The sequence below is a fragment of the Macadamia integrifolia genome, chromosome 5 (assembly GCF_013358625.1).
Source record: "Macadamia integrifolia cultivar HAES 741 chromosome 5, SCU_Mint_v3, whole genome shotgun sequence".
Taxonomy (NCBI): Eukaryota; Viridiplantae; Streptophyta; class Magnoliopsida; order Proteales; family Proteaceae; genus Macadamia; species Macadamia integrifolia.
Window position 1 is genome coordinate 35,722,414 of NC_056561.1, and position 25,884 is coordinate 35,748,297.

Genomic DNA, 25,884 nt, shown 5'->3' on the forward strand with positions numbered 1-25,884 from the left:
TTTTGGGGGGGGGGGTGTGGGGTGGGGAGACCATCTAGAACAGTAACTGGAAATGATAATAGACACTAACATTCAGATCTTTGCTCTTAAGAACCAAGCTATTGTCAGTTTATTGTTTATAAAGCAGAAGCAGATCATCTACTTGGTAGTTCGGTGCAAGCTCGCCCAAATCTAACAAACATGCCACAAGAGAACAAACCCAAATCCAAAGGCCACGTGGGCATGTACAAACCAATATATTCTCTCTTTTTTGTTGCATTAGTATAATAAATGGGAACTTTATTAAAAATCCCTCTTCTGTGGACTGTATCCTAATAAACACACTAGTAACATATTCAGAAATTGGCTAGATATATACTACAAAAAGTAGTAGGACCCAAGATATGCACAAGCGCCAGACCTTGCCAGAAAATCAAACCCTTAAACAAAAGTTATTGTGATAATTTCAAGTCCATGGTGGCAGTTTGTATACCATTTTATTTGAAGGAAAAGGTGACGTAACCAAAACAGCCAGCTAAGTCTATTTGTTGTTTCAACCATCACATGAAGTATCTAGCGCGGCTATAGTTTTAAATTTCTTTCTGGGAATGGAAAAAAACCACCATATGTGGCTCTTCCCTAACATTGCCGTCACTGTCAACGATGAGAAAACATGTTCATATTTTTTTATATATGTCACAGCTAGTCCTTTTCATGTGCTTTCATTTTTTAAGGATTTGCAAAATATAAAATACACTTTGCAACCCATAGGTTTGCTTAGCAACTGATGACAGTAGCAGGCTCAACAATAATGACAACACCTTCAATATAGAAAGAGTTATAACCCCAGAAATGAATGGATGAGAAACAAAGAGTGAAAACCGTTCAAGTTCTAGATAGAGATTCCTACAACCAAAAAAATGGAGCTCAATTGAAAAGTAACACCATCATCACAAAATAAGTCATGAGAACTCATGAGTCTCAAGACTACAAATTGATCACCAAAGTAATGTCAGCATAATAGATAATTGAATAATAAGATTTCACAATCAACAAATAAAAAAGGACAACGGTTACATAGAACAAGATAAAGGAAACAATGGGGCGGGACTTACGTATTTTTAATTGACACGACTTCCTCCATTTGTTTCCCCTTTACCCATTCGGTAGCTGAAAAAAGAATCCAACAAGTAATCAGTAGATGGCCATCGCACAAACCATGTTCTTGACAATATATATCAGGGGGAAGGGGAACCTAAATATGGATGGTTATATTTTAATATCAAAATCCTCCAAAACATATCAACCACGAAACAGCAGGAAGCTACACCCAATTGCAAAGAAAATGGTTCAGCGTTATTGAGCTTAATGTTCTCGTCACGCCATCTAATCCAAGAAAAAATTTCTTTTGTTTTGTTGTCAATTCCATAAAATCTTTGTAGTTGAAATAAAAAATAACCCATTCAACGGAATTATTAATGCCACCGAATCGATGAAAAACAACCCCAAAAATTCCATGACCTCCAATGAAAAATCGTAAAGATAAACCCATACAGGAATAGCTACTAACCTACAGAAGAAGAAGCGATGGCGGATCCGCAACCAAAGGTCTTGAAGCAAGCATCAACTATCTTCCCTGTCTGTTCATCGACCTTTATCTGAAGCTTCATCACATCACCACAAGCCGGAGCACCTACGAGCCCCGTCCCAACCGTGGGATCAGTCTTATCGAAGGATCCGACATTCCGAGGGTTATTGTAATGATCCACAACCCTCTCATGATACAGACGAACCAAAACCGGTGCTTGATTGTTCTTCTGGGTAACCAACCCTAGAAATTTCCTGCAACTTGTTCTAATCATTTTGCCTTCTGTTCCGTAATCTGGTCCTCTGGATTCTAAATTGTGATTCTAAACTCTCTCTCAAGATCTGTGTTCTTCCCACTTTATCGCAACAACACAACAGTAAAGGAAGAAGAATTGAGAGATTATTTTTAGCTGCTTCTTATATAGTTTTAGGTTTGTGGTTATCCAATTGACATCACTTGCGCACCAAACAAGGAAAAGAAAACTTTGCACTACTTAGCCACGCGTGTGACATGGGTGGGAAATACAAAAAGACATGACACGACCCTTCACGAGAATCTTCTATACTTATCTTCCTATACACCCATATAGCCGACTATGAACCGGATTTGAAATCATATTATAATTAAATGAATGATTAGATATTAGGATTCATTTTGTCCCTATAAATTATGAATGTAAGTTTTCAATGGGTTTCAAGTTCAAAAATAAATCGATCTAAACTAATATTAACCCGTTATTGAAAAGTAAAAAATATATCAAAATCAAATCAGATCGGAATTGATACCAATCAAAAACCAAGGTTCATTAATGGTTCATTTTGGTCTCCCTCATTCTTATACCGAAACCGATTCATCCCAATCGAAATTGAGCCAAACCAACCATTTGAAACCCCTATATTAGGGTGTTAATCGATTTGATTTTGGTGTAAATAATTTAATTTGATTTGGTTTGATACAATAATTTTTAAGTAAAATCAAAATCCAGTCATTTAACAAATGATTTCAAATATTGAAATCAAAATTATTTATAAACGGTTCCTTAGGTTTTCTAATTTCTTATGCGAAAGGTTTTTTTTTTTTTTTCTCTTATCCTTTTCTCTCTTTTTCCTTTATTTTATTCTTTGGTGGATCCACGTAGCCGATCCCATTTAATTGGAAAAAATACTAAATTATTGTTGTTGTTGGCTACTTTACCTTTTATTATTATTATTTTGTTATTGAAATTGATGTAAACTTAAACATTAAATCAAATTATTTATTATTATAATTATTTAATGTAAAACCTTTTTTCTAGTAAAGAACTTAATTTTTTTTTTTTTTAAATATATGTAAACTTAACATTAAATGACTTAAATTTAACATGTATATTTTAATCTGTTTAACAGTTTACTTAACTGGCTTACCAATAGTTTAAGGGATTCAATTCGATTTAAATCATTTAACTAGACGGTCTCAATATTGAAACCTAAACCAAACATTTTATTAAACAGTCTCACGATGTTGATGTAGATGACTCAATTTGATTTTGATAAATAGTTTCGATTTGGTTTTCACGTCCTTATTCTCACAGACATAAAACTTCGTCCCTTATGCAAATATACACAACTAGTATTAAAAAGTAGGGAAAGAAATACTTGTTCATGTGGTCCCTGCACTAGTGCGAGGACAAGGGAAGTATGCTCAGAGACATCCAACAAGAGAGGACAGCGTGATCTTATGCTGCCCTTGTGCATGGGCATAGGAGAACACGTCCGTGTAGCATGCTTTTCCCCCAAAAAAATAAGAGAGGGATAGGTAGGCACATTGTTTACGAGCAATAATCGAGTGGCGGCACCAATGGGAATGTAAGACAGAGTATCATAAAAGAGGGGCATAGGATCATTTCAAAGGGGAAGAGGCAGATAGGCACAACGGATTTTGCGGCACATGAGCAAGATGCTCAGGTTTTTACAAAAATAAAATAGAAAAAATTTTCCTACATCTACCCTCATGTACAAAGTTAGACAATCCAAATAAAATACCCTTAAACGGAAAAATTGTGTGAAAATCGTCTACAATCGCTACACTAATGCAGTGAACATTGGGTGGCTGGAAGTCCCTTGGGGCTCATCGTCCAATGCTCATCCAGTGTAGTGAACATCGGGTGATTGGAAGTCCCTAGGGGCACATGTTCAGATGTTCTCAATCGTCCGATGCTCACCTCATCTCACTGCTCGTTGCAGAGGATGTGGATTCAAAAAAATCATTCATTCTATTAAAATTTTTCTTCTTCCTCTTCCTTTTCTTCTTTTATGAATAGGATAGGGTATCAGTCACCTTCAAACTAATACAGAACGGCTTATCTAACAGTTTTACCATGGTTTTCTTAAAAAAATCAAATTTTGTTACTATTTTACCATTCGTCCATAACCTTCCACCAATACATGATTGAGATGATACTGGGAGTCTGGGATCAGTGGCTAGCAATACCAATATGGATTTGATACCGATACCGATACCGATACTAATACCGATACCTCAAAACATGTCTTTCCGATCTCAAAGAGGTGCATAATGAGGCTAAGCAATGAAACCTAGTACACAATAAGGCTCACGGGTTTGTTTTTCGCTATATATACAAGAAGAAAGCATACGACCAGTGAAAACTACCCAAGTCCGGCGGCTGCCGTGGGCAGATCCCAGCCGTGCCAAATGAACGTTGTTCGATGCCAGCAATCCCCACATTTGTAAGTCACGTTTTTGATAAACAGCAAACAATGAATCTAAGCTACTCAGAAGTGTTTCTGCATATCCATTCTCCTTCTAGGGATCCGTATTTCCCACAGCTTTTTCAGAAGTAGCACCTACGAGACTAACCAGTAATTGTCACAAAGAATCTCAGAAATTTAAAACTGCCAAACAAGAGGTACTCTAAATAATTATATATAACTGCCAAACCATAGGTGGAAACTACTACAATGGATCACAAAACGTAATCACATTTCTTAAAAGAGAGTAAAAAAGTAATACCATACATGAACAGCCCAAAAGGTCTATAGCTAAAGCCGTCATTACATTGAGCCCCAGAAAATAGCTCATAGAAAGTATTCTGGCTAACCATCCAAACTATTACAACCCTACTCACAAAGTCAAGAAAGACAAGGAACCGTTCTCATCACCACAGCCAAAGCCTCTACTTGTCTTCAGAAGAGGAAAAAAGAAAAACAGAGCTACACAGTATAAATCCTGCATTTATAACACACCCTCTTTTGATGAAGCACAACATTTATTCACCTCAGGCCTAGAAACAAGCAAAAGATGCATAAAGCCATTAGATAGATAGAACAAAAATGACACATAAAACATGTAAAAGCAAACCTAAAACAGCAAGACAAAAGCTTCACTCAACTACACAGTAATGTTGAGACTCCATACCCAGGTGGCTAAATAGACATTTCAACTGTGGACAAAGGAAAGGTAGCAGTTCAGGTACTTGCCTTGTTAGCAATGTTGTTGGAGAGCCAGTCCAACCCCTCATAAAGGCCCTCTCCAGAGGTTGCACAAGTACTCTGGATGTACCTGTAAATTTTAAAAAAGATTAGACCAAGCAAGACCACTGGAAAATCCTTCCACCAAAAAACAATAAGAAAAAAAAAAAAAAAGACTGCAATAATATTGATAAGTGGGATGCAAGCCAGAAAGGCATTTTACCAGTGGCGCTGGCGGAGAGAGTGAAGGCCAAGCTTATCAGTGATCTCTGCAGCATTCATTGCATTAGGAAGATCTTGCTTGTTAGCAAATACAAGCAACACGGCATCTCGCAATTCATCCTGAAACCAGATGTATCAAAATCAGTTCATTATTAAAGGAATGGCACAGCAACAAGAGGCATCTTAGGTAGGTTTAGAAGAGGTAACTTTCCATGCCATATAACAGTTATGACACACACAAACACACGCGCGCACGCGCACACACACACACACACACACACACACACACACACGCACACGCAGAAGAAAAATTGTATGACATGACAAGGATTTTGACCCTTGGTCATCATGACTTTAGTCCTAAACCCAGAAGAAAAATTGTAAGACATGACAAGGATTTTGACCCTTGGTCATCATGACTTTAGTCTTAAACCTAATACAAAAAAAGGGGGAAAAAAAGTAATAAATTTTACATTTTGCACTACCCCGGTCTAGAGGAAAAAACCCCAGGTTACTAAACTTTTACCTCACTTAGAACCTAGTCATGGAGCAGATCCCACAGGTCCGTCGGTGTGCGACAACCATACTAGCTACATCATATAAATGGACCCCACATGCCAATTCAGATTCATATTTCTCACCCCCAACCTGTTCTTCGTCATTTTTATTTTCCAGGACCAATTCTCTTCCAATTGATTTTCCCCCTCCCTATTCTCTTTCCATCAGAGAAGCAGAAAGAACCTAGCTCTGACTTCTACCAAGTTAGCCTTTTCAGCTACATTTAATGAACCAGACATTTCATGAAAATTCCTTAGGTCAATGGAAGGCAATTGCAGTGTCATAGTTATCACAGCATGTCGGTATCTAGGTGAACCAAGGCATTGAAGGGGCCTAGACTCAAGGTGACAGCAACAAGGCATCTAGCCAACCAAGGCACATGGACGCCTTGGCAATTATGCCTATTGTCCAACCCCAAATGGTCCCAACCCCCAACCATCCCCACCCCACCCAAAAAAAAAGAGAAACAGTCAAATCAAGGAGTGCATTTGATGTGGTTCAAGCCTACAATTGGTCTCTAAAACAGATTTGTGGGCACCAAGGATTAAGGGTGTTAATCATTCGGTTCCAGTGTAGACGGTTCCATTTGGTTCAGTGCAAGATTCTTTAAGTAAAACCAAAACCGCATCATTAAATAAACGGTTTCGGTTTAAACAGTTTTAAAAGGTTTTCTTACGTTTTCTAATTTTTTATCCAAACAACTTCTTTACCTTTAAAATTTTAGTGAACTAGAAGTAAATTTTAACATTGAAATGAATTGTTTACTGTTATATGCTTTTTTTAATAGTTGTTTAATGTAACTTAATTCTTTATTGAAATGTGTAAGCTTAACATTGAATGACTTAAACTTACTATGTATATGTTAATCAGTTTAATGGTTTACCAACGGTTTAAACTTTAAAACCAAAACCAAATCAATTATTAAACGGTTTCAATTTTAAAACCAAAATCAACCATTTATTAAACAGTTTCACTGTTTCGGTGTAAACGTCTTGGTTTGATTTCGGTAAATGGTTACGGTTTCAAATTCACATCCTTACCAAGGATAGCTATCGATCTTCCATATTTGTTGGAGATTTATTTCCAGGATTAAAGAGGAGATTGCGGTTATTTAAGGAGATTTATTCCCCAGATTTTTGTGGGCCCCATGGCGGCTGGATGAGATCAAGATTGAAGATCAATTGAGACTAATATAGTAGCAATATGCATCAACCAGCTTTATGTTGGATACAATGACCATCATACAAGGAAGGGATTATGGCTAGCTGTCGGAAATTAATTAGGAGACCAGCTTGATATATGCAAGGAGATTGTTGTTGGAATGTTGGCTGCTTGAGGCTGTGGACTTCTAGAAGATCCCATGGCCAGCTGTATGGAGATAGCCTTGAATCCTAATTGCTAATTAGGTGGAGACCTCCTTCCAAGAAATATCAAGCTGTCATCCAATTTTGTGAAGATTTTACTTCTTATTTTGTAGTTCCTAAATTGGTTGTTTCTGTTATTAGTTTCTAACTTTAATTCTCAGATTTAGGAAGTAAGAGTGTTAGTTGATTTGGTTTCTATTTGTAAAAAGGTAGGGATTGCCTTGCGAATGGGAGGTTCTACCTTCCATCCATTTGGTGTAATTGGATTGAATTATTACAAATAAAGCAAGGACTGTGCTACAGCCAACGAATTGAGTAAAAGAGATCATGAGAGCTGTTAGATACAGTGGCTGTGAGATGCAGTAGTGATGCGAGGCCGTCGGTGAGAGATAGTCCCCTATCCCCATCCCCTTTATCTAACTTCTTCTTTTCTTTCTTACATCAAATTCTTATTTCTATTTTCATTACACTGTGATAACCAAAAGCTGAAAAGAATGGAGACACTGGTTTTTCCATTACTGTTACTGCTGGATGAACCCTTAAAGGCTGTCCCTTCGAGTATCATAGAAGCTGATCACTGGAGACTCAAGATCATTCCCTGAGGTTACTGTGTTGCTTACTTATTGTAGCAGATTTCAAGCATCTGAAATCCTGATCAGATCTATAGCTTCAGTCCTATTCAGGGGTTAGATTTAGAGTTATAAATTCTATCACATTCTGTTCACTGTGATCCTGTCTCGTGGGTTTGTAGCCCTTTAATCTGTCCTACGGGGTTATTGGTCTACTTTAGAATTTGAGAGATTGAACAGTTGCACCACATTCTGGTCCCATTTTGGCAATAATTCCTACTAGCCTTCAATTAGTTTCAAAGTAAAGACAATTTGTACCAATAATTTCACGATCAAGCAAAGTTATGTTTTGAAATCAATAACTACCAACCCATACAATTTTAAACCCTTATCAACAAATATACAACTAGAAGCCTAGAATAGTATTTAGAACATTACCAAAATGATTTTCAGAGTAATCATGCAATACCAGTTATGGTCACTTGAGATACACCAACCAATAGGTGCTTCTGACAAAGGAATATTAAATTCTAAATAAAGAAGCCATGCTCTCAAGTTCAAATATAGAGGTTAACTGAGACAATCTTTTACTATGATCGGGAGAGAGTTCCCTCCATGCGTATCACCACATAGGTAGTTAAGCTTTTGAGAAAAAGAACATGACATGGTCAGTCCAGAGAGAAACCTACCCATACAACTAATTAGGAGGCAGGCATAGCCAATAGAGAGAAGTTACCTCCACAGCCTGTGGAATTAATTTATTCCACACACAAATAAAACAATAAAAGCCCAATGTAGAAAATGCTCTAAGCTACAGCTAGGAACACATGATACAGACTCCAACATAGATTCTAATTAAGAAATTAAGAGAAACTTACATAAGCACACAACATCACACATTGCAAACAAAAAGACAGGAACCAAGAGAGGTTATAGCAATAAAAAGAGAATTTACAACATAACTACATATATTACAACTATTTTTTTCCCATTAATAACCAATGCATATAGCAATCAAGTTCATCCATGGTGCCCATAAACAAGATAAATAAACTTAATAAAAGTTGCCACAATAGTGACATACCTCATTCAACATCCTATGCAATTCATCCCTTGCCTCAACAACTCGATCTCTGTCGTTGCTATCCACCACAAATATCAGACCCTGTGTGTTCTGGAAGTAATGCCTCCATAGTGGACGGATCTGCATGATTAAAAAAAAAAAAAAAAAAAAAAAAAAAAAGAATATTTCATTAGCCAAGCTACAAAATTGCAGCTGTAAATTCTTAGGAATTAAGAAAAATAATGACACGATTCTGCTAAACAAATAAATTTAAGAGCTTGCCAAACAAAAACTAGGGGAGAGTTTCTGACTTGGAAATCAATAGAATATCTAGATGCACAGTAACATTTTTATCTTGTTCAGCAGCAAAATGCAAAATTATTACCTTGTCCTGACCACCAACATCCCAAACGGTGAAGCTGATGTTCTTGTATTCAACTGTCTCCACATTGAAACCTGAAAATAATAGTTACAACATAATTATTAAGACTCACAATTATAATCGAATTGAACCTAATTTTTACTTGGTTAGGAAAGTTTCAATTTAAGTAACTTTATAAATGTAAAAAACTTCCAACTATTGTGAAAATTATAAAATAGTTGCAAGGAAATTATATATTTCCAATAAAAGCAGGAAAATTATGAGCAAAAGCAATAAAGCAAAATGAACTTTATGAAATCTGAAATATTCCAGCAAGGGTCCTAACAATCCAATCAAATTATAACAGAGTCAAAGGAAGAGAATAAGGAGAGCTTCTAGAAATGTGATATGGCAATGTTATAACTCTTTTCTACTCCACATGTTCTTAGTGTTGTCCTATTTTTCGCAAAAATATTTGGTACTATTATGCATTTTGGATTCATTATAACGAATAAAATTATTATATAATCTACACAAAAAAAAGAATTATTAATGGATAGAACAGAGGAGGTTCAATCTAAAGACAATGTTTGTCTCTAGCAAGCCCTTGGTTCACCCTAAACTCCATCAATATTATTTATTTACAAGTATAATCCATTAGAAATAGTCCTTTTCCATAAGAGACAAAATACAAGGATCAGGGACTGGACAAAATATGATGCCACAAAAATATACGAATCATCATAGCCATCCACCACAAGTCATGATACAGAGTATAAAATCTAGTTCCCGTCATCAATATTTCAGATGACAACTGAACAAAATACTTGTCATCGACAATAAGACTAAACGGAAATGAAATTTGTAGGACTTCTATGTTGCTAACGATTACCAGAACTGAAAAATTAAAAACAACCCACGCCTCAACTCAATATGAACAGCAAACCAAAAGGCAAAGTAAATGAATATTTTTATTATTATTATTTTTTTTGGGGGGGGGGGGGGGGGGGGACATAAATAATCAATCCTGCATAATCACAAATCCTATAATCTGGACTTACCAATGGTGGGAATTGTCGTGACAATTTCACCAAGCTTCAGCTTATACAATATGGTGGTCTTACCAGCAGCATCAAGACCAACCATCAGAATACGCATCTCTCTCTTGGCAAAAAGCCGGCTAAAAAGCTTTGTGAAACTCAGCCCCATGTTTAGTTGTGGCTGGAGGTCCCTTCAAAGTCCAGGCAACAGAAAAACCTAAAATCAGCCAAGGAAGAATCCAAAATAATTAATAAAAGAAAACCCTAAAATATCACCATGGCAGCTAGATCACAAGACTGGAGCCATTAACTTCGGAAGATACCATCATCCAGAATGAGTTCAACGAAAATCGAAAAGCACCAGCTAGGTTGATATAGTATCGGGAAACATATTAAAAATTTGAAACACGTGGAACAATACTACAAAAGCCCTAAAGCAAGCTCAAACTCTTCAGACACCTCTAATAAACCATAAAAGCAGACCAAGTGATGTATTGAGACAGAATTTCCGTTCGAAATGTTACCCCTTCCAACCGATTTGAGCATTAAGGCATGAACCTCAACAGCAAGAGCAAAACGAAACCCTAACACCCTCTCCCAAGCGAAGAAAAGCCCCAATAGCAAAAAAAAATTCAGGTTATGTTGTAAACCATATCTAGAAATCTCAACAGATACATCAAAACATCAAACAGATCCAAACGCTCCACAAGAGATGAAAAAACATTAGAATTTTAAAACAAACGACCCCTTGAATCAACCTAATGGAATATAATCTAAGCCTCCAAACCAAAAACGTCTAATCTACTTCCAGAATCCCCAAATCGACACAGAAATCATCCAGAGCTCATGATTTTGAAGAGTGCCGTAATTTGCAAACATGAACAGACTATTTGTAACGAAATCAGAATTGAACCTACCGATCACCCGTTAACGATCGAAATCAACAAATTCAAGACGATCGAAACTTAGCAGAAACGATTTGGTTACCTTTGGAAAGCTTCACAGAGGGAACGATTTGAGAGAGAGAGAGAGAGAGAGAGAGAGAGAGAGAGAGAAGGAGAAGGAGAGAAGTAGCCTCACACCAACGCGGAAAATGAGGTGTGAAGGATCGAGGAGAGACGAAGAAAAGAGAGGCCTCTTTTATTTTGTGGGTGGGGGAAGAAGAACCTCGAAGGACTAAAATATCCTTGGCTTTGAATTTTAATAACGAAATAATCCCTGGCTTTTGGAACGTTGGGAAGGAAAGACGTACGTGTACGGTGTATTTCAGTCATGAGTTTTATATGACCCATTGGAGGTCGAAATTTACCTAACCTGGTGGAAATGAAATTTGAAATTAAAATAATAAAAAAAAAAATCAGATGGTTGACCATTGACCATCTAGATATGTTTTACTGCCATACTTGGGCGGTGGAGGCCAACCATTGTCAACCAAGACCGTTTCCTTCATTGGCTCCCCCTGAATTTACGGTTTACTCGTGCTAAGTGGGGCACCCATGACCCGTATGTTTTGGGTCCGGATTCCATACATGGATCATGGATGTGCCTGATGCCCTGACATGTGGATTTAAATTTTATATAAGCATTTCCTATGTTTGTAAGCTAAGAAAAAAAAAAATAATTATGAAATTTTGAAGAGGAAAAAAAAAAAAACACATAAATTAATCATTAATTTCATCACGATTTTGGTCATGTCATGTTTTCTTTTTCTTTTCTTTTCTCTTCATAGCGCCCAAACATAGGAGAAGGTCTAATACCCCTCGTATTTGCAACGGTTTGGTTCAAATTCAAATTGTAAAGGTTCTTTCATTCAAAATTACTTGGAAGAGCAGGACTCCTTAGTCCTTATTGCCTTGTGCTTATGGCTTCACTTTGACAACTGGGTTGTGGTCTTGTGGACCGGTCTTTTAGAATTGGCAAATGAGTAGAGAACTAGAGAATGGTCAAGGTCAACCTTACTATCTAATAATTGTAAGTAAACTTACAAATTTCCCGAGTCAATGGTGTTGGGGGGTGGGGGGGAATCTCCTATCTTACACCAATCACGATGCAATAAATGATTTTGTCCAATAGAAAACCCACATTGTTAAAGAAAAAATTGGTGTCAGTGTGAAATTTACATGGTCAAAACGTGAGAATACATGGGAAAACATCCTAACACTAACGTTAATTCAAGTTTGCAAAATAGTTGAGATATGTTGCAAAGCTTGTTATGATACCAATTCAAAGTTATTATTTGACAAAAAAATTAAAGGTTTTCTAATATCAAATAGTCACAATTGTGAAATTAACTCTACGTAAGCACAATAGTTGAGTGTTAAGGATCTACCCAAATAAAAGTTGAGTGTCAAAAGAGTATTTGACTATTAGCTCTAAAACAGTTTTCATATTGAAATACAAAATTTCGAAGGATGCTTTCCTTTTCACTCATGGTCTAGGGAGAATCCCTTGACCAAAGGTAGTCAGCGAAATTCGGCCCAAGTAAAAGATAGAATGTTGATATTCAGCGAACCCTAACCCGAAAAACTATTGTTCACTTCGTCAATGGGGAATGTTTGGATCTTATTAGGTATTTGTAAATAGTGTGAATCTGAATGTTTGGATCTCATTAGGTATTTGTAAATACTGTGAATCAATGGAGAACATGTATATACGTTTTGGATCATTTCCTTTGTTGGAATTGACTATTTGTAAATGATGTGATCTTTAAAAAATGTGTATAAGTTTTGAATCATTTTCCTATTGGTATTCTAAGTTTGGAACCCCCAATTGAGTTTGAATAACTGAACTTTGGTCTAAATTCTTTCAAATTTGATTTTGTAGCATATTGATGTATATGTTATTTTATGGTTTGTGATAACTACTTATTGAAGAGAGTTGACCTGGGGACAAGGACAAGGCTGCTCCATTGCAACCTAATAGTCATGTGTTTGAGTCAAGAAACAGTATGCCTGCAAAGTAGGGGTAAGGTTGCATATAATATACAGTATGACCCTCCCAAACCCTATAGTGGTGAGAGTATCGTGCACTAGATGCATCCTAAGATTAACTACTTATTGAGCTAGTTTCTCTCATTCCCATTGTTAAGAATTTTGGTTAAAGCCATGGAGAATGGTTGAACTTTTGTGCCAAAGTTTTTGCATTGAGTGATGTTGTAATAAAAAGGGGAAAACGTTGGGTATGCCGCCGATATTAAGTATGCTAGCACCCATTATGTTTAATTCTCTCTTCTTTTTTTTTTTTTTTTTGAAATTACCCTCATATCCTTCCTGAATGATACTCCATAATATGATCCTATTGGTGCTATCCACTAGTATACTTGATATCGGTGGCATACCTATCCTTCTCCCATAAAAAAGTTATAACATTTTCTTTTTTGGGTGAGATAAAGTGTAGAACTTTAGAAGACAATATTTGATATATATTTTGAAGGTATAGGCTATGACAATATAATCTAAATTAGCCTTAGATGAATTTATTAATCTTGGGGTGGTTTAATTAAGTTCCATGCTTTCCTCCGTAGCTGTTGTTTCGGTTTGGGGTGTGAAAGTGACATTCATCCATACTAGGTTTTTTGTTTTTTACTTCTCTAACCTATTCAGTGCCAATGGCTAGCCCACGGAGTGTTAATGGAGTCAATGGCCACCTACTCTCACATCCACTCATCTATATACACTAGCATACAAAAAAGTTTGATCCCACAACGTCCTCCCCTAGACGCTTACTCTTCAAGCCAAATCCACCACCACTTGACTAAACCAATGTTGTGAGTAAGAATTTTTTTCACACCACAACTCGCCAATTGTACTAGACAATTGTTATCTTGGCTAAACCAATGTTCGTCCCATATTAGATTTGCATGCAAGTTTTCTACCCAATGTTACATGCATCAGAACGAAATGTTCACAATTCTCCTAATAATAATGAGTGATAAGATTTTAACATCAAATGACATTTCCATAAAGGTATATTTGATATACCCAATGTTACATGCATCAGACAATATTTGATATATATTTTGAAGGTATAGGCTATGACAATATAATCTAAATTAGCCTTAGATGAATTTATTAATCTTGGGGTGGTTTAATTAAGTTCCATGCTTTCCTCCGTAGCTGTTGTTTCGGTTTGGGGTGTGAAAGTGACATTCATCCATACTAGGTTTTTTGTTTTTTACTTCTCTAACCTATTCAGTGCCAATGGCTAGCCCACGGAGTGTTAATGGAGTCAATGGCCACCTACTCTCACATCCACTCATCTATATACACTAGCATACAAAAAAGTTCGATCCCACAACGTCCTCCCCTAGACGCTTACTCTTCAAGCCAAATCCACCACCACTTGAATAAACCAATGTTGTGAGTAAGAATTTTTTTCACACCACAAGTCGCCAATTGTACTAGACAATTGTTATCTTGGCTAAACCAATGTTCGTCCCATATTAGATTTGCATGCAAGTTTTCTACCCAATGTTACATGCATCAGAACGAAATGTTCACAATTCTCCTAATAATAATGAGTGATAAGATTTTAACATCAAATGACATTTCCATAAAGGTATATCTTCGCCCGTTTAGAAATCCACTTAGCGCTCACACTAGTTAGTACCTCTTATACTTGTCCACTAGTATACAAATAATGCTTAGTGAGATATTCTACTTTCAACTGGGGCCAGAATCTTCCCGGATACGCCCTCTTATATTTGATAACTATAGACTTGTATTGCAGGGTTAGCATCATTCTGGCTCCACTAGTTGTCACTAGCGCCTGTTTTGTCCAACAAAGAAACCATAGACCACAAAAATAAGACAGAGTTTCCCTTCACCCATAGTGAAAAGAAAATCTTTTTTGCTAAAGAAAAAGGAATCTCTTAATCCACAAAATTTGTGACCACCGATTGGAATGAGATAGGGCACAGGTAAACAAACGGGGAATCAATAATGACATTCACTATTCTAAAAGTCCAAGCATAGCATCAAATCATTTTAGATGAAGAGATTCTCTCTTCACCCTGGACAGAAAAAAAACTTGCTCCATAAAAATTAATCCAGCAGGGATGGAAGATACAGGTAAGCAGGCCTTTCTACCATCCATGGGCGCTCAGAATTGGAGATCAGATGAGTGTCAGCTGAGATGGCCTGATCCTCAGCCCCATTTTTGGCCAATATCTCAGCATCATCTCCAGATTGGTGCCTGCCAATCCTGATAGAAATCTAACGATACAGCAACCCATTCCCAAAACTTGAAACCTTGATGTTCCAAGGGTGGGTTAAAACCTGGGATTTCCGTGCACTCAATATCCAATGCTCAATGCTAAAGAGATGCTCATCTGCACATTTGTTGGGGGTTCTTCCTTCATCCGCCATTGCCATATTGCAGTAAATCCCAAGTGCCTTCAGAAACGTGGTCCCATCTACACAAGCACAGGTAATTTGATGGTTTCTCATTTTGTCTTTCAAACATATCTCACAGAGAAGAACACTAACAAATAAAAGGGGAATATACAATCAAACCTCACTGAAGTATCGACTCTAGATGAGTTTGAAGGGGAGCGGAGGCTTTTTTTTTGGGGGTGGGGGTGGGGGGGGGGTGGGGGTGGGGGGGTGGGGTGGGAGAGTGCTTTTCATTCCTAAGGCCATTGGTGTTGTTGACTGGCTTAGGGATGATAAATTTACACAGAAGCAGTTGATGAAGCAAATGTACTTGTACAGGACCCCCAGTCAATCTAGCCCCTTTGCCACACGAAAATTGGAAGACAGAATTGGCATTGATCTATTTACAATCAACATATGTCCAATCTCCGTGAGCAGGTATTTTCTGTCCGAATGATCCCTCGTCCGAAAATTTAATGGCAAAAATAAGTCACCTGATTTTTCAGATGCTGAATAAAACTTCCACAAACATAGAAAACATACTAACGAATTCTTAAGCAGGCATAGAGTTGCTGCTCTCTCTCTCTCAAATAAAATTCTCAAAGATCTACGGAAACACAGATTTATAACTCGAAAGAGATCTAAATAACAAAAGCATCCTATTCAAATCACACACCAGGACATACTACATAAATCCATAAGAGGTTGCACTTGGAGATCTCACACACCAAAACTAACCAAACCAGATGATTCTATCAATGCCTGGCACACTTAAAGGCTAAGAATTACGACAGTTCAACTAATTTTAGAAACTATAAATTTAAAAACATAAATTATAGTGTGGCAATGTGATTGACTTTAAAAACATTCCTATTGTCACCACAATACCCATCCATGTGACACCCAAGAATATAGCAAGTGTACCAAACCAGCCTGTGAGATCGGTGAGTGTCCCCACCAAGAATACGGCAAATACCAGGGGGTTTAGGAGATCGGACAGGGTGTACAAACTTTAGTCCCACATCAACAAGGGGGAGGTTGTTGGGCTAGTTGATAACCTCTAACCCCCTTAACATGGTACAACGCGTTTTAAAGCCTTGAGGCCCATGGGCCAAAGATGTTAATATTATGCCAAGGTTAATGGGGTTGGGCGTTACAATCCATAAGCACAACAGAAATACATTTAGGTATTTGGTAGGTCATTTTAGGATCTATTCCTAGATTTGTTCCACTACAATCACAATGCTTTCAAAGTAAATTAAATTAAGAAGTTCTATACTTAGTTAGTTACCTGTAAAATAGAGGGGTACTGAGACCTTGAGGAAGTTTTAGGATCAGCGCCAATACTGAGCCCACAGATGAATGGTCTCAACCATTTGAGGGAACAAGGCTCACACTCTCATTAATGAGATCCTGGAAAAATGTATGGAGGCCTCATCGTCCAAGTCCAACCGAAACTTCTCTTGAAGCTACAAGCATCAATAGAAGAAGAGTTGAAAGAGCTAGGGTAAGCAACAAGAATCTGCATGTTATTGTTGTAGGATACAGTTAACAATCTGAGTTCACCTTAAGAATGCCCTTTTCAGGATCGGCGGCTATGTCAGGAATGTTGGATCCAGCCATCAAGTGGAACAAGTTCAAGATCAGGTTGCTAGATTTCCTTAGGATGTTGTATGCTTCACAACAATAGGATTTGAACCTTGTATAGTACTGGCTGCAGGAGAAAAACTCACTAACATAAGCACACACGAACAAAGCAAGACTTTCATTAACAAACTAAGCACAAACAAACATAATCATTCTGAACATTATCAAGATTGCCTGCACATTAACTCCATAATGACTGTTGGTGCCTAGGCATCTAACCCTTCAGTTATGGAACCAGCTTAGAGATGGAATATGGCCAATTGAAAAGGCAAGCTTAACCTTAACCTAAACCCAAAGGCCAAGTAGCCACACATTGATCCAAAGTGATTATCATGTCAGAGTAAGGTAAAAGACCGGAAGGCACACACGTGATTGTGCACAGCACCACAAATCACTTTAGGCACATTGTGAAAACATTTCAAGCAAGGAAATTAACATGACAAAAAACTGAACCAACAATGATTTATAATAAGGAATTGATACCTCTCTGCTCCACCCATAGCCTCAACCATTTCTTTGCACAATTTCATTGGTGTTGGAAATGGCTTAGGATCCCCACCCAGAATGAAACCAAAATCCACATGAAAGAGGCGTCCATCATCCCTAAGGAGAAGGTTGTCAAGATGCCTACAACTCAAGAAGACCAATTTCTTTAGCAGTGCGACTAAAATTACAAATATGCAACATAGTACCGCAGAAGTTAACATAGCTGCATAGAATAGGGAACCAGAAATTGGTTTGGCCTATACAGAACTTTTCAGGCTTGTTAACATATTGGAACTAATTACAACAGGTGCACAGCATTTGCTCAAGACAACAAAACAAGTTATTTCCCATGAAGCACCTCTAACTTAAGCAGAGGCGCCTACACCTCTGCCACAGCTTCTTAAAGCTTTTGCTTATGCTGGAACCTAAGCACCTAACATTGACAACATTTGATTTGAGGCAACCATGTCCACGGACTTATCTTCAACTGTCAAAAAGCTTCTTCTCAAGTAACTTCAAGAAATTCAATTCTGAACAATTTAATCAATAGCATCCAAAATGTGCTACAACATGATATCACATGTCAAGCAAATCAAATAGGATCTGTTAAGCCATTTAACTATTTAAAAAACCAAATGAGAGATTCTGGATGCAAGGAGGCTTGCTTTTTTTGGGGGGGTAGGGGGGGGAAAGGGGAGGGGCAGGACTTCAATTCATTGGCCGTGTGATTGTTGGTGCATATCTCATGCCTGTCCAGTAAGGAAAAGAAACAAGGATTTCATTAGAATAGATTCAGGATTGATGGAATATGGTGTGGTCAATTTTCTCTGCAGATCAATATACAGCACAAAATGTGGCTTGATATTTGGTAGAAATCAAATTATGATGTGGTTAATAGAAGTCACATAACAGGAAAAACAAACTCTGGAGATGGCCATGGTACCAGTTGTTTGGAGGACAGATAAAAAAATCATTTGAAAAACTACTGAAAGCAAACAAATATAAGTGTTTATGTAGAGTTACCACCCTCTCTGCTGGCATGCACAGACAAACCTTCTTTAACATAAATTTGTTAGGATCCCCAAATACCATGTCTGGAGTTTGGACACTTATCTATGATTTTAACTACCCAATTCAGAAATAAAATAAAACAAGTTCAGACTAGACCCAAACAAAAATTAAACCACGGTTAAAGGCACGCATCGGTAGTGCTGTTACCCGATATCAATATTGTTAAAGTTTGTGTCTACATGGGGGTCCATGGAGTTCCACGGACCTTGTTGTGCAGGATCACGTCGATGTATTTTAGATAGTTGTCTTTATCTTTCCTATCGTAAATAGACTTATGTTCCTATTATAATTAGACTTTAGGCTTGACCAAAGTAGAGATTTACTTCTAGTACGTAATCTGATCAGATTAATAAAAATAATATTGGCTGGTGCGAGAGAACTCATTCATTCTATCGCAAAGCGGCCTTCTCCATCTCAGTTCCTCCATCCTCTTTTTCTTATAATATTGGCTGGTGCGAGAGAACTCATTCATTCTATCGCAAAGCAGCCTTCTCCACCTCAGTTCCTCCATCCTCTTTTTCTTCTCTTCTTCTTTCTCCGGTTCTAATATGAAGCCTTGATATTATTACAGATATGATACGTCATACCGATACCGTTGCAGTGGTATCATTACAGGGGAGGGTAAAATGGTACAAAAAACCAAGGTACAGGTATTTTGAGGGGGCAAAACAGTCCAATCAGGCCTGATACGCTCGATATGTATCATTATCGGTATCAATATCGGCCAAGAGCGATACGGGTACCAATACCGATACCGATACAAATCCCTAAGAGGCACGGTAGATTTTTTCTACCTTTGAATTTTTTTCTTAAATGTTCATAATACAGGGGCATCTTGAATATTTTTTTTCAACTCCACCCTTTTCACAGTTTCATCATTCCATAGAACCTCCATGATGAAACTCCACAAATTCTGCAGTAAAATGCAGCAAGGTCTAGTGCCATTTCCAGCAGATAGAAGCATTGAGATGATTTCTTCACATTTCATAGCTACAGAGCTAAAATGAAAAATTACCTGTCACCAATCCCTAGTATATATGTGATAACAGAGTAGCCTGCACAGCTTTTTATAAATGTTTCAAGACATGTAGCTGTTATCCCAAACGGCCCATTTTCATCAGGATGAAATTTCTGCAGATAGCTTATGATACTGCGATGCTCTGATAGAATCTGGATAAAATAAAGAGAACAAAATTCAACAATCCACTGCAAGATGATACATATTAAAACCTATAGGTTAAACTCTTTGAAAAAACCACATGAATTTAGGCCTATGACACAGGTGAAGATGAGATATGAATATTTATTAGACCCATCTCATGGTAAGATCATAGTTGTCAAGGTATCACCTAAGCTTCCAGGAGGTTTAGTTGTGGGTATTTACTTAAGATATTATTCATAAATAAGAAAATACCACCTATTTGAATCCAATAAAAATAATTTAAAAATCAAATTCTAAAAGGATAAAAAGTTAATCCCCAGTCCAAGAACAAATGGGATTTTTTGTAGTAGGGGCGATTTTCAATTTTCAAATGCTTTGGGTTTTTCTCATTCTAAAATTTTATAAATCTTATCATAGTTAAACATTGCTAAAAACCAAAAGTGCAGTAAAATAATCTTTCGTTTTGATGTCCATAAAATTAATTTCATTCAAGAGATTTTAACAGCATTCACACACTTTAAATGAGTTTGACTGAAACATAACTTTGTCTTTACAACTAAGATTACTTGTTGGAAAGATGATTTTGTGATCTACCTAATACAAAAAGTCTCATGTAAAAATGAAATCATTTGACTAGTCAAACTTATTATAGAACCAGAACATTTCTCTTAATGTTGATTTTTGATGACTAAATATAACTTAATGTTGATTTTTAATGACCTGATGTGGCTTAATGTTGATATTTGATGATATAAGGTATATGCAACATACTAAATAATGTTAGAAAAGAGGGAAAATAAAAAATAACACTTGGCTGCCTTGATCGCCTAGGCAAGCACTTAGGCACCCTCCACCACCTTGGGTCGCCTTCACAACTATGGGCAAGATATTGGAAGTTGATGACTAAGAGTTGAGACTTTTGTACCATATAGCCATAGTAGCTTACCAAAAGTTCTCAAGATTGTTAAGCAATTATATGGCAGTGATCATTCATGATCACTAAGAGGAAGATGTAGGTATTGGTTTGTTTGAATTACAACTACATAGTTGAGTACTAAGAAGTCTGATTTATTATGGTCATAGCTAACAAAATTATTTGTAGAAGCAGAGTGAACCAGTAAGCATAAGAAGTAGTCCTGCCTGTGAGGCAACATCCAGACATTCATTTACCTGAGCTAAGGAACTGGATGGTATGAACTCCAGCATTCCTTCATCTTGTCCAGTTGCTAGTACTCTATATGGAGTCAAATGCAGATCAAGATTCTCTAGTTTAAGCAACCGATCCATTAGAGAAACCATTTGAATAACCTACACAGAAAAAAAGATCATAGACCATGGTTGCCACAATACCACATGCCAACATTGTAGTGGCATACAGAGCTATAAACACAAACACAAACACACTTCCCTCACCCCTCAACACCAACAACCCTTTTAGCAGTGTAACAGATAAGCATGGTTAGCAGACATGAATGATGGTGGAAATTGATGAAGCAGATGAAATTTAGTATCTACCAATTGGTCTTGCCGAATGTCATCCCCCTTCTTAAATATGATCTTGCAGCTTCCACCATTTTCTGTTCGAAATGTCAAGCGCAGAGGATGCAATGCACTTTTAAAGATTGATGACTCTGATGGCAAAATCCCAGTGATGAGAACACCAGGTGCCAGTGGTGATCGTATTGGCTGAGATGCATCAGTGTGAGGATATAATATTGCACAATTAAAGCAGCATGACAAATCTGACAAGGCTGCACCCAAAAAAAAAAGAGACTATGCAGAAGAAAATTACTAGATTATGTATTCTTCTGTAAGTCAAAAGATGATGCAAAAGGAAAATTTGGAATGAGGAAAAAGATGGTCCAAGCCTCTAGTTGATTCTCTAGCAGATATAATACCCAGAAACAGGAAAAACAACTTGAAAAGGGAGAAGAAGCACCTCCTCGAAGTAGGTAAGTTCACTGAGAAGACCAGAAAGTAACTGTCTTAGCTTTTCAATTTTCTTCTGGGTCCCTCCACGTACATTTCTAACATCTCTCATCATAGAACATAACTGGGCAATCAGTTCTGTCTGGCGCACCAAGCTTTGCCACAATTTGTATCCATCTTCTTCACCATTAACACCAGCTGTCAACTGTGGTAAGAGTAGGCAAACAATTCAAGCTAACAGCAGAAAATTATTGCAACATTAAGCAACTAAACCAACTTAACTTCCTTGACAAAAGTTTTTAACTACAATCGTTACAAGCTCTGGAATTTGACCTGGAGGGATTTTACAGTTTAATATTGTTTCAGAATATCCACTCCAATGAAAATGCAGTATCTCAACATACATAAAGGAGAGTTTCTTCTTGAGTTTCTTCTTTGGCTATATGAAGTGAAAATTTTCATAATGGATTCCAGAGATTGTTTAACTTTTTCAGTTCTTTGGACTGCTTTGGTGAAAATGTTAGTAAATAAATTAGAATTTCTTTCCCTTGTCTGTATGAGGTTGATGTTTGCACAATGGATTCCACAGATTGTTAACTTTCAGTTCTACCTTTGGACTAACTATCTTTTGACTATTTAACATTAAATAATCAATTTATTGCAGTGATCACTGAAGAGTAAATATAGCTTTTATCACATATTTACCTCAAGCATTAATGATTATCATGCCAAGCAGAGGTTGGGAAACTCAAAGCCATTAAAAATGTTTAGGCCATACCTTCATCATATTTTCTTCAAGGATCTCGTACGTACAGTAAAAACGCTTTGCATATGCAGGATCATGGAGTTCCACAGCCACATACCATCGAAGGAAGCTAGCCAACTCAATGTTCTTCAATGCTGCCAAATTCCAATGGAGTCCTTTCAGATAACATCAAGAGGTTAGCAGTAGATTACTGTGGAAACTTGGCACTAAAAATGATGTTTCTTAGAGAGCTACTTTAAACATACAGTGTTGCACAAGGAAAAAAGAAAGGCAAGATTTATCAGAGCGCTCAAACCGAAGAGCTTGAACCAACTGAAGTAAGTAACACTGAAGCTCTTCATCATCAGCTCTTTCAAGGACACTTACAGCATATGCACGAACCTATTCAGGGGAATAAAACATAGAAATGTACCAGAAATCCACAACATAAAAACATTAAGTATACATATCAGGATGAACCATGAAAGGAATTTTCCAGTAGTAATGGAAGAGCAGCTGCAACATTTCTTGTCCACCAAAATGCAATAAATAATGCCAAAGCACAGACTATTCAGCAAATATGTCAAAAATAATTTGCACTTTTCAACCTTTACTTGGGGAATGTCCCTGTTTACAAATTCATAGTATGATTTACTCCTACAATTGTTAATGATATAGAATTTGCAGATAGATGGAATTGGGAACAATTACTTTTGCATACAAATTTTGACAAGACAAAGAAACTCAGTTTCAGCAGGTAACCATATCTTCTCATAACCTGAATCTTCTGAAACGATTTCAAGGATCTTTGTGCTCCAATAAAGACTTCTGAAAACAAGTACACTTAAGTAAACGTATATGGGCTGGTATTACCCATGGATAAAAGATAAAAACAAAATTAGTGAATCTTTTTGGTCTTGATGTTGAGACTTGAGAGAAGACTCACAAGTATCTTGGGCCACCAACGGAGGAAAACACAAATCAATTGGCTTATGGGGCTTCGTGATTGAAAATTCTCCAAAAGACTTTTAAGTATGGAAAGTACTTATCTTTCATTTGGAAAAATGAATATCTTTAATCAAATATACCACTCAACTCTTCCAACTCATTAAATCATTCCAAGCCGCAACATATTTACTCCTCTTTTTGCTTATTAAAAGCAATGTCATTATTCATACAAAAATAGAAATAAATTGATGCATCAGCAAAATCATGGCTGGACCAGCATGACCTGATCTAGAAACCTAGACTAAGAAGAACCGAACCCAAAACGAGGTTTTGGTCCAAAGGGGGTTGATAGGGTTTTATTTAGTTGTTTGGGGATATTTTTAATTGACTTTTGTTTTATATTTTTGATACAGCTGGTAGGAGATTTTCTTAATTTAGCAGTTTTCTATTTTGTTTTAGTTTCCTAGTTAAGTAGGTTTCCTATTTTGAGTTGGATTTCTTTTTAATTATACTGGGTAACCCAATGATGGAATATGGAAATAGAATAAATTGAAGAAGATAGTTGAGTTGTGGTGGTGGGTTGCGAGAGCCTACTGGCTGGCCGCATCTCCTTCCCTCTCTCTTCTTCTCGTGTGCTGCTACTTTCCCTTCTTTCCTCTCATTCTTCTAATCCAATCAAGGCTTCTTATCACATTGAATCTCTCTTGGTCCTCCCTCATTTTGTTATTCCCTATTTTCTGTTGAGTGGCAAAACTGTGGGTTGAAAAACGAAGTTGGAATTCAGCAACTCCTCCAAGGTTTGACCTGATATTTGGGGGTTTGAGTCCATATATTAGGGCGACTTAAACCAGCAACCAGGTTAGGTTTCACTAGTTCTGCTGGAGTCAGTTGCAGAAATCTTTCATTGTTTATTTATCTAATTCTTTGACCTATAGTTGACTGTTTCTAATAGATTTGCGAGTTTACCCAAGTTTCAGGTTGATCGGACTCCTGTGGTGAGAGTTCCTTTAACCGACATGTGGCTGAGTTACCACAGTTCTGTCGCTTTTGACATTAGGTTGAAGAAAGAAGAAGTTCTGAACTCAACGTATAGTTCTGCCCTTCTCTCGTCTGCAGGTGAATCAATTTCTGCACGAAGAACAAAAAAAAAATCTCATCAGGAATTCTTCTTTTTTTTTTTCTTTTTCTTTTTCCCTTTCACGAACATCAAGGAAATCCCAATATTCATTCGTTTGCGAAGCTTTTCCAGTGATTTTTTTTTTTTTTAAATACTAATAAGGAACACGCACAGCAAATCAGGACATCGTTAAGAATTCGAGAATTGAATGATAATATACCCGAACAAGAAGACTTCGTCGGCGGCAAATTTCCATCCAATCTCTCGATTCGAAACGTTACAGGAAGATTAATGTTGCACGATAAGAAGAAACGGAACTCATTCCCGCTCATCTCTCCGATCTCACGAACTGCAAATTTTCATATCTAGGGTTTCAAACGGCCAGGGCTGATTGGGTTTCTACTTTGAATATTGGTTTATACAAAACCGAAACGAAATTGAACTCGAGCACGTAACAACTGAATTCGAATGAGCTTGAGCATTTTAATTTAGCTCGGCTTGGCGGGAAAATCAAAGGGACCAATCGAGAGAGAGAGGTAAAATCCCTACGCGAGGTGAAAGCAAGAGAACAGGGAGAGAGATATGCAACGGTAATGCACAATTCTAATGTAATTATAACCTTCCTGTCTTACTTGGGTTTTTTTTTTTTTTTTTTTTTTTTTTTTNTTATCTCTGGAGGTACCACATCAAAATTTGGTGGCCTGATCGTCTCTAGCGACAAATTTAGCATTGCTTGCAACACCGTGTGGAAGACAACACTAATCGTCTGTCCTGAACGATTGAATCGACGTTGCATTTGTCTATTACTCAAACCTTGACCTACTATCATGAGGAACATCGCTAGCTGCTCATCTACTCGAATGAAACGGCTATCCGCTAACCAGCCTTTATGTACCATTCGGTCTCGCAGGTTGAGAAATACATGTCTCTCGAGTCTAAACTCTTGGTAACACACGTCAGCATGACCTGCAAGAACCTCAGCTACCCTAAAAGGTCCTGTGTAACTACTATCATTCAGAGGTTCTCTCATCCTATACATACTGAGAATGTTTTGGAACTGGTGAACTATAACCATGTCATCATCATCTGACGATGACCCGGTTATGTCGGTTGGAAATTGATTTGACATCCCTGTATGAATGGACACATTCAATATATAAAGGAATAGAGTCCATAAATGTACCATCTAATATCAT

General features: G+C 37.2%; 2 protein-coding genes, 1 long non-coding RNA gene and 1 pseudogene across 7 annotated transcripts in view; all 4 read right to left on the bottom strand.

Annotated features, from left to right (window-relative positions):
* LOC122078740 (iron-sulfur cluster assembly protein 1-like) overlaps nt 1-2,042 on the bottom strand; it is a 5,777-nt gene extending 3,735 nt beyond the window's left edge. The window contains exons 1-3 of the mRNA XM_042644845.1: nt 1,895-2,042; nt 1,550-1,863; nt 1,095-1,149 (exon numbers count right to left, since the gene is read on the bottom strand). Coding sequence (XP_042500779.1) covers nt 1,095-1,149; nt 1,550-1,841 — 347 coding nt within the window. The 5' untranslated portion in view covers nt 1,842-1,863; nt 1,895-2,042. The remainder of the gene's footprint in view (nt 1-1,094; nt 1,150-1,549; nt 1,864-1,894) is intronic.
* A 2,483-nt stretch (nt 2,043-4,525) lies between these two features.
* On the bottom strand, nt 4,526-11,357 carry LOC122079832 (ADP-ribosylation factor). Of its 5 annotated transcripts, none has more exons than XR_006140547.1 (7): nt 11,199-11,357; nt 10,233-10,402; nt 9,196-9,266; nt 8,832-8,951; nt 5,258-5,376; nt 4,982-5,125; nt 4,526-4,847 (listed from the first exon to the last, which is right to left on the bottom strand). XR_006140547.1 is itself a non-coding variant. In XM_042646581.1 (6 exons), exons 1-6 carry the CDS (start codon nt 10,378-10,380, stop codon nt 4,842-4,844), a joined length of 546 nt encoding a protein of 181 aa, XP_042502515.1. In that variant the 5' UTR covers nt 10,381-10,392; the 3' UTR covers nt 4,526-4,841. The 5 variants fall into 5 exon arrangements, 1 of the variants encoding a protein (XP_042502515.1); XR_006140549.1 differs by having other exon boundaries at nt 10,233-10,428; nt 11,199-11,346; XR_006140550.1 differs by having other exon boundaries at nt 10,233-10,392; nt 11,199-11,343.
* A 3,773-nt stretch (nt 11,358-15,130) lies between these two features.
* On the bottom strand, nt 15,131-15,779 carry LOC122078299. The gene is made up of 2 exons (XR_006140030.1): nt 15,725-15,779; nt 15,131-15,624 (listed from the first exon to the last, which is right to left on the bottom strand). It is a non-coding gene; the product is annotated as an uncharacterized LOC122078299 (long non-coding RNA).
* A 28-nt stretch (nt 15,780-15,807) lies between these two features.
* Nucleotides 15,808-25,817, bottom strand: LOC122078046 (annotated as a pseudogene).
* Between the last annotated feature and the right edge of the window lie 67 nt (nt 25,818-25,884).

Excerpts from the sequence above, each read along its gene's own strand:
- LOC122079832 (XM_042646581.1), bottom strand. The coding sequence starts at position 10,380 with ATGGGGCTGAGTTTCACAAAGCTTTTTAGCCGGCTTTTTGCCAAGAGA. Across the intron at positions 9,267-10,232 it reads CACGACAATTCCCACCATTG|GTTTCAATGTGGAGACAGTT; the intron begins GTAAGTCCAGAT and ends TATTATTTTCAG. Across the intron at positions 5,377-8,831 it reads TGCATAGGATGTTGAATGAG|GATGAATTGCGAGATGCCGT; the intron begins GTATGTCACTAT and ends ATCTGGTTTCAG.